This window comes from Rhinolophus ferrumequinum, chromosome 26, assembly GCF_004115265.2.
Source record: "Rhinolophus ferrumequinum isolate MPI-CBG mRhiFer1 chromosome 26, mRhiFer1_v1.p, whole genome shotgun sequence".
NCBI classification, from domain to species: Eukaryota; Metazoa; Chordata; class Mammalia; order Chiroptera; family Rhinolophidae; genus Rhinolophus; species Rhinolophus ferrumequinum.
In genome coordinates, this window is record NC_046309.1 from 18,160,047 (window position 1) to 18,168,910 (window position 8,864).

At 53.9% G+C, this 8,864-nt stretch overlaps 1 protein-coding gene across 1 annotated transcript; it reads left to right on the plus strand.

Moving 5' to 3' along the window:
• Nucleotides 1-3,184: 3,184 nt before the first annotated feature.
• PAX4 (paired box 4) lies at nucleotides 3,185-7,485 on the plus strand. The gene is made up of 10 exons (XM_033098666.1): nucleotides 3,185-3,565; nucleotides 3,685-3,876; nucleotides 4,159-4,374; nucleotides 4,692-4,767; nucleotides 5,315-5,440; nucleotides 5,653-5,735; nucleotides 6,093-6,162; nucleotides 6,503-6,558; nucleotides 6,847-6,988; nucleotides 7,314-7,485. The coding sequence occupies exons 1-10, from the start codon at nucleotides 3,185-3,187 to the stop codon at nucleotides 7,442-7,444; spliced, it is 1,473 nt and encodes a 490-aa protein (XP_032954557.1). The 3' UTR covers nucleotides 7,445-7,485.
• The last annotated feature ends 1,379 nt before the right edge of the window (nucleotides 7,486-8,864 follow it).

Here is an 8,864-nt window from a genome sequence, read left to right on the forward strand (position 1 = left end):
CATACAACACACACCTCCACTTCCTCCCAAACCAAAGCACTTACCAGTGAAATCCATTCTCCCCACGCTGGGTCTAGTCTTCTTGCCCCACAGCCTGCCTACTTTCATCCTGACTTTTGGGAGGCTTTCACAGAATCCAAGGTATGGCGTGGACCCAAAGGGTTTTCCATGTTGGCTCCTTCGCAAGGGACCTGCCCGAGGCCATGATGACAACGAAGTTTCTATGCACTGGGGACAATGTTTCACTGCTAGCATCATCCCACTTTACAAGAACCACTGGTCCTGGTGCCTCCACCTGATCAAATGATCCAGAAAACCTGCGGTGTCCTCTGTGGGAGCAGGAGGGTCATTCGTAACTTAGACTCTAAAAGCACCAAATCCTCAGTGGAATGGAGCCTGACAACACCTAGAGATGGCAGAAGGCAAACCAGGCTGCACATCTCCTCATGAACACCCACCTGCATCCTGACTCCCTTCAGAGGCTCGTTCCCACCGCCACCACTGCTGTCAGGATGAAGAAGTCCAGGATCACTGATTCCTGGGTACGAATTCACCCTTGGTGTCACCTCCATCAAGGAGCCAATTGGAGATTTGGTGAGGACGCTGTGGAGAGAATTGGTGCTACGTGACACCAACTCTTCTAAATGCACCCTAATTCTCTCAGATTTAGGAGTCAGCTTGGCCAGTGTTTGGGTCTCCGTCTCTATAGCCACTAATCTTTTATAATAACACACAGGACCCAGGAGTTGACCCCCAGACCCAGGCATGTGCGTTCTGGCTGGGAAGCTGCATCTGTGGTTCTGGAGGTAACTTGGGGCTCTTGTGTATTTGAAGCCTTGGACACACAGTCTGCAATTCCCCACCTTCTATAATCCCCATTCCCTCCAGGAGTACTGGCCCCTGCGTGGGTGCGTTCAGAGCCCAGGGCCTTCGTGAGACTGGCTCTGTACCTGATTTAGGGGGCAGGTGGACACGAGGTGGGCTCTGAGGACTTCCCACTGGCTGTGGTTTGCCCTGCCTCAGGGCTGGTGTCAGTCAGCTCCATGCACACCTCCCTCCTCCTCTCTCCTCTGATCATGGCCTGTGACATCACTGGCTGCTCCCAGAAGGCTGCCCTCTGCTCCTGAGCACAGGCTCTCTGTAGCTCTGGACCCCCAGGCAGGACTGACACAGGAGCAGCGTGGAGGCTGTTGCCAGGACCAGACCACCAGCACCCCTGGAACCTGCAGGGGTCTTGGGAGCCTTCAAAGGAGACGGAGACCCCCCAGTGAAGCTCCCTCCTCATCGCCTGCACACAGGTAGCTCTTCTGCAGGCTCATTGTCTGCTCTGCCTCCCATGCTGTCTCCACGTCTGTGTGGCCAAACCAACTGCTCTCCTCCTCTGTCTTTGCAGCACCCACCCGCCTGCCCCGTCAAGCCCCTTTCCTGCTTTCCCATCTTGCGAGCCCCAGTTCTTTGATCAAACAAGTTAGTATGAGTGTTGGGATATGTGGTGTGGCTCCTGGCAGTGGAGCTTCTTTGTGAGTTGGGGCATGATGATTTTAGGTTTGGAAATGATTTAGGTTTATGTACTGAACCGCTGAGCTCTCGTCACCTAGGGGAGGATTCAGGGTTTGGCTGGTATTCTGAGCTCCCACCCCCCTGTCTTGGCAAAGCCCCTCACATTCCCAGCTTGGCTCTCCTCTCTCCATTGCTTTGGGGGCAATTACAGGAACATGAAGCAGGGGTGAGGGCAGAGAAAAGAGCTGGACCAGTTTCTGGTGAGGAACTGGCTTCTAAACCTCCTTGAACTTAACTCTCTGGGTGGCCCTTGGCTTGTGTGAACCCCAGTCTGTACTTCAGTGTTCTTTTTGGAAAAACTTCTGCCTTCCTTCCTGACTTTCTGGAAAGATGAGAGCTTGAAGGGGGATGTGTCTCCACCCAGAGAGGAGTGGGTGAAAGCCAGTTCAGCTACTGAATTTCAAAAGGAGCTCTGGATTCCATACTCGCTGTGAGCGCATTGTTATTTCACAGGTGCCAAGCTCCTCTCCTGGATGCACTGTAATCTCTTGGAAGGCAAAAACCTTGTCCCTTGGCTTTTCACCCCCTTCATCCTGAACAACTGGCAATATGTCCATGATTAAAACCTTGTTCAGGAAATAATTGCAGATTAGTTAACTGAACCAAGATGGCGTGGTTATCATAGGAAAGTTCTATGCCTAAGCTATTCTCTGCAGTGAACTCCAGCCCTGCCAGGGTTCCAGGCATGGAAGGAGGAGGCTTACACTTCCGAAAGACACCGTGGTCTGTGACGTGTGTGCTCAGACACACTCTCGGGCTCACAGTGGCTTCTCTGTCAGTCAGCAGACAGCTCTCCCCTGCCTCTGACTCCCTCCCTCCCACATGCCTTCTACAAATGTTAGTTGAGCAAGTGAGTGAGTGAGTGAGTGCTCCCAGAGAGTTGGTCTCTGAAAGTGCAGATTTCCTGAGCGATCTAGAACTGTCCAGAATTAACAGGAACCAACAATCCCAGCAGGTCAGAAACTATCAAGAGATGTGTCGTTTAGAAGCCAGGATCTCAGGCTCACTTGTCTCTACTTCCGATATGTGGGGTCAGAGCCTCAATGCCCCATGTTTCCCAGCGCTTCCTGGAGAGGTGAAGAAGCAGGAGCAAGACCTGCCCTTAAAGTGCTCTGAAGAAAGCTTTCTGGCTGGTGGTTTGGGGAAACGAACCTCAGCAGCTACATGGCAGGGAAGGCAGAGCCTTGAACTTGGTCAGACCAGGGCAACTGGGATCTTTGGTCACTGGTGCCCTTTTCGGGCTGGACAGAATATCCTAAGTTTTGGGTTTCGACCCTATCGAGCCTGAGCTGAGGAGGCAGGAGCCCAAGTGTGTCATGTGGGGCTGAGAAGGCTGTGGAGGGGCAGAGGTGACTCTTGTCCGTTTGGAAAAGGGAAAGCCTGAGCATGTGGAAGCACCGTCCTTTTCTACCTCCTGACCCCTTGTAATGGACGTTTGAGAAATGGGAGCCCTCCCACCCTCTCAGGCCCTATGAAGACATCCGGAAAGATCCAGTCCTCTGCTAGTCCTGTGATGTTTTAGTTCATCACAGAAGGATTTAAGAAGATTTGAATTTTCTTAACCAACCTGCTAGCAAATTTTATAAACCTGACCCTCTATCCCAAAACACTACATCCCAAGACCATGTTTAGCAAGAGACCAAATACACCCCGATTATTGCAGGCCCAGCCCCACATCCTGACGACCGAAGAAGGAGCTCTCAGGAGGAACTGCCCTCCCCAGCTTCCTAGTTCCTGCCCTTCCATGAGGGGGCTCAGCATGCCACAGGATGGTAAGAGACCTGGGGCCCGGGAGAGGGAGGAAAAGCAGGATGGAGTCAGGACGGAGGGAGACTTGCAAGGCTTTGCTTCCATCCACATGGTTTCATCCTCCCTTGACCAGTGTCCCGGGGAAGCTTCGTCCAGTCACCCTCCCTGCTCTACTCTGCTCACCTTAGCTGACAAGGGTCAGTACACGTGCTCACAGAGCACGGACTCACCCAAGAGCCAGCTACCAAAGACACTGGCATGTTTGGGGGACCCTGGGAGCAGAGGGGGAGCAGTCCCTTTGGGGGCAGGACTTTGTGGTGGGAGGCCAGGCTGGAGGGGTCTGAGTCTCTCCCAGGAGGGTCCTTCCTGTCACAGGTGGGCTGGGGAGAGGGGGAATATGGTATATGGTGTGTGGAGGCCTCCTTCTCATGCGCAGGAATCAACAGTGTGAACCAGCTGGGGGGCCTCTTTGTGAATGGCCGGCCCCTGCCCCTGGACACCCGGCAGCAGATTGTGCGGCTGGCAGTCAGCGGGATGCGGCCGTGTGACATCTCACGTAGCCTTAAGGTAGTGTGCTGGGACCTTCACCTATTGACGGGGACAAAAAGCAGGGAGAAGGGACCTTTCTTAAGGCAAGTCTGGGGCTGCTGCAGACTCTGAGGGCCGCGGGGGCTTGCGCTACTTCCTAGAAGACCCTCTTGGAGGCTGGGATGGGAAACTCAGGTTGGACTTTCAACTCTGTGACCTGGTCCAGTAGGTCTCACTTTGCCTTGTAGCCTCCTTTGGTCCCAGGGACACTCACCCTCTGCCCATCATGCCATACCTGTCCCTAATTCTCACCTGACCCAGGTATCTAATGGCTGTGTGAGCAAGATCCTAGGGCGTTACTACCGCACAGGTGTCTTGGAGCCCAAGGGGATTGGGGGAAGCAAGCCACGTCTGGCCACACCTCCTGTGGTGGCTCGAATTGCCCAGCTGAAGGGTGAGTGCCCGGCCCTCTTTGCCTGGGAGATCCAGCGCCAGCTCTGTGCTGAAGGGCTTTGTACCCAGGACAAGACTCCCAGTGTAAGTACCCGCCCCTCCCTGGCTAGGGCTGGCAAATAGGTTCTCTGGGGAGAAGAAGATCCCTACTTACTTGGTAATGGGGTCATCTCAGGCTGGGGGCAGGGCTCCCGGGCTCTCTTCTGACATATAAGTTTCTCTCCTGAAGAGTAGTGGTGGTGAGACAGGTGAGAAGAAGAAAGCATGGCGGGAGAGGAGGCTGTCCTTAGGAACTACGTGCGGGGCAGGACAGAAGGAGAGAAAGGATACTGGGGAAATATCCTTAGGATGCAACCCTGGGACGGGGATCATCTCCCCACTCAACGCCCGGACACTCCCAGGTCTCCTCCATCAACCGAGTCCTGAGGGCGCTGCAGGAGGACCAGAGACTGCCCTGGGCACAGCTCAGGTCACCAGGTGGGTCTTGAAACCAGACCTCAGCATTTTACAGTTCTCAAAGCCCTTTCTTGTTCTGTCATGGATTGCCTGCATAACAGGACAATAGGATGGCCTGGCGGGCATCTTATTCTTTCCTGGCTGAAGAAAGGAACGCCCGGAGAAGGGACGTGAGGTACCCAAGGTCACCAGCTAGTTGCTGGCAGGTCCTGGAACAGAACCAGGTCCCCTAGCCCCTAGGTTCTCATGACCTTGCACACCCCCTTCTGCCTCGTGCACAGCTTCCCAGAGCACACTTTGTGTTCTGTGGGATCACACGAACCTGGGCCAAGCTTGCTGCTGTTTCCCCCCTAAACACCAAGCATGGACCCAACCATGGCATTGAGTGTCCCTCCCATGATGTGCTCCTACAATGACCTCCAAGTAACTGTGAATATGCCACCAGAGCAGCTCTGCTCTTAGACCCATGCTGTCCCCCCCTGTCCACAGCACCAGGGCCTAAGGGACCCTATCTGACCAGAGGACTCACCATCACAAACCACCACAAAGCCATTGTCTCCCTTTGCAGCTGTTTTAGCTCCAGTTCCTCGCAATCCCCACAGTGGCTCTGAGGCTCCCCGGGGTCCCTACCCAGGGACTGGCCACCGGAATCGGACGATCTTCTCCCCAGGCCAAGCTGAGGCGCTGGAGAAAGGTGCTGGGGCCGGGGTCGAGGTGCTCCGGGTGAGGCATGGAGGCAATGGCCCTCAGGACTGTGGGAAACGATTGAGAGGTGGAGGCTATGGATGGCTGTGCCTTGGGGAGGAGGGGAGTGTAGGGTTGTAGCGGGTGGGGAAGGGGCCTGAGGGGGAGCCTCATGGCTTGCTTCTCTCCCCATGCCCTTGCTATGAGCCTCAATCTCTGCAGAGTTCCAGCGAGGGAAGTATCCTGACTCAGTGGCCCGGGGAAAGCTGGCTGCTTCCACCTCCCTGCCCGAGGACACGGTGAGGGTGAGTGAGCTTTGCCACACAGTGTGCACAAACCGCGAGGACAGAGTCTGTGCCAGGAAGGCTTTGGATTCAGGTGAGGTGAAGAAGGGGGCAAGGTGTGGAAACAAATTTGTCTGGAGCAGAATTAGAGACGAGACCCTCCTTGTTCTCCTTCTGCTGATTTCTCTCTTCTCCTCTCCACTCCATGCCATTGAGTTGAGGAAGTGGCCAGAGAGCAAAGGCCAGAGCAGGAAAGGGAAGATCTCAGGTCTGAGGAAGAGTCTGCACTCTGAGCCCAGCCCAGGACCAAGAGAGGAGAGCAACAGGTGCCAGGTAGTGGGGGGCACAGCCAGTCACTTTGTTTCTGCCCTTCCTCAGGTCTGGTTTTCCAACCGAAGAGCCAAATGGCGCCGACAAGAGAAGCTCAAGTGGGAAACTCAGCTTCCAGGTGATTTCTCTATCTGTCCGTCCATCCGTCTGTCCATCCATCCATCCACCCACCCATCAAACATTTAATTGGCACCTCCTATGAGCCAGGCCCTGTGTGAAATGCTGGGCACACACAGTCCCTGCTCTTCAGGGATGCACCGTCCTCCGTTTGCCATCCCTGGGATTTAACCCTCTTCCCCAGTCTCCCAAGCCTCCTGCCTTGCGGAGGAGGGCAGTGTAGAGTCGTAGCATCCATCTTCTCTCTCCGCTTTCCTAAAACCTCCTTGCCTCCCACCACCAAGTCCCCTTTCCGCAGACCCCAGTTCTTCCCTCTGAGTGGATCCACCCTCACCTTGTAGGTACTTCCCAGGGTCTGATTGTACCGAGTGCTTCCTCAGGGATCGTGACTGCACAGGTATCCAGGAATCCAGGAAGGGGAATCTGTGAAGTGGGATGACCGAAGGGCTCACCGCTTCTCCCATTCCCAGGGAAAGCCTGAGCTACATTTCACAGCTTCCTCGGGCTCCCACAGTGCACACTTCCAGAAAGTGCCACCCTCATAGTCTACTATGTGAATGGCACCCTCTGGAGCTGTGCAGATATAGCCAGGGGGTGGGGGCGCGGCATGGGCATCCCTGGGGTCCCAGTCCTGCTAAACAGGAAGCATTACTGGCATCTCAGGGTGTCCTCTTGCTTTTCCTAGCAGTCCCCTAGCAGTGTGCCCACCGCAGCCCTGCCTGCCCTGGAATCTTTGGGTCCCTCCCGCTATCAGCTGTGTTGCGGGACAGCACCCGACAGGTGTCTAAGTGACACCCCACCCCAAGCCTGTCTCAAGCCCTGCTTGGGTAAGAATCAGGCTAGGCCTCACTTTTGCAGGTGTGGGGAGGGCTAGCTGATTCCTTAATCCACAGGAGAGCAGGGGTCTCCAGTCAAGGTCACCAAAGGAAACTCGATACAGCCTTCCTTCTTCCTTACATGACCCATGAAGTTGGGGAGACTAGTACCCCTTGAGTCTATAGTACCACTGATAGCCATAGCAGGAAAAGGGTTTGGGGTTGGGATTTGAGTGTATCCATTCAGGGTAGAGAACTGATGTCCGTGTGTCTCCCCAGTGACTTTGGGGTGGGGTGGCAGCAACGAGCCCACGCTCACCCTCTTTCGTCCCTGCAGGCTACCTGCCCCCCACCGCCGAGCTCCCTGGATTCAGTTCTGCTCTGCCATCCTTGCCCCTCCTATCACTGCCCCCGCCGCCAGTCTTGGTGCCCCTCAGGCCTTGCTCTGGCCTGGCTCCCCACTACTGAAAGGCCTGGGATGAGAGGAAGGCCAGAGTGGACAGGAGATGCAGCGGGCAGGCTCTCACACCGGCTTGGCCAAGCGGCTCGCTGCTCCTTCCTTCCTCGTCCTCCCTCCTCTGTGGGCCTTGCCTGGCCCTGCCCTGCTGCCCCTCCTGCTCATCCCCTGATGTGAGGGCCTGGAGAAGCCATGCCCACCCACTCTCACAGTGGCCTTACAAGGCCTCCACCTGGCACTAATAAAGACATTTTAAAATTAGTAGTAGTTCCTGTTGTCCATCGTGTTTTTCCCACAAGCACTCATACTCCCACCTTTACCTTATATCTAACAATTATAAACAGTTTGCCCTATCTATCTATCTATCTATCATCTATCTATCTATCTATCTATCTGTCTATCTATCTATCTATCTAATCTATGTATCTATCTGGTCTACCTATGTATGCATGTATCTATCATCTACCTAAATGTATTTATGTGTCCATGTAACTATGCATGTATGTATATACGTAGCTCTCTCGGTGTTTGGGTGCTCATACGCACACACCCCCCCCACCCCCCGATAGTGTATCATAGCACCTCACCCCTAAGTCCTCCAGCATGCGTCTCCAAAAACTAAGACACTTTTCTTACATTACTACATCTAAAATCTACAAGAATTCCTTAATTTAGAAAAGTAGACATTAATTTCTTAATTGCACATGTATTTCTTGCCCAGTAGCAGAAAGGAAATGCTGTTTTTCATATTCTGCTCGTCCCTTGATACGTGCTCCTGGGCCATGTTTGCTTGCTGCGTCTTGGCAGTAAGTTCCAAATCTATTCAATTGTGTCCCCTGCAGAGAAATCTCTAGGCTCATCCCTAGAAACCTTGGGATATAGGGAAAGATGATTATGGGGAAAGGGAGTGAAGGGAGGAGTATTTGAAATGGGGGATGGGCTGGTCCTGCCAAATTCTTTCCCTTTTGAAGAGCAGGGACGGAATGATGATGGTGCAAAATGGTAGGGGAGAGGGGCATGTTTTTTACCCCCACCTGGGACAGGTACTGGTCCAGAAATTGTCCTTTAAGAAGTCTGTTGATCATGAAACACTCTAGAACTATGCTGTGCAATAAGTAGCTACCAACCACATGTGGCTGTTTGAATGTAATTCAAAGTAAATAAAATGAGTAATTCATCTCCTCACTCACACTAGCCATATATCAAATGCCCAACAGTCACATGTGGCCTGTGGCTACTGCATTGGACGGTAAACATTATAGAACATTTCCATCAGCACAGGAACTCCTATGGGACAGAGCAGCTCTAGAAACTCTAAGGAGAAGAGAGCACACCCTGTCCCGTCCCGCCCTCTCTACCCTCAGGCTGGAGGCCCTGCTGGACAGACTGCCCAGGGAAACGGGCGAGACCGTGCGGGCTGACAATCTGCAC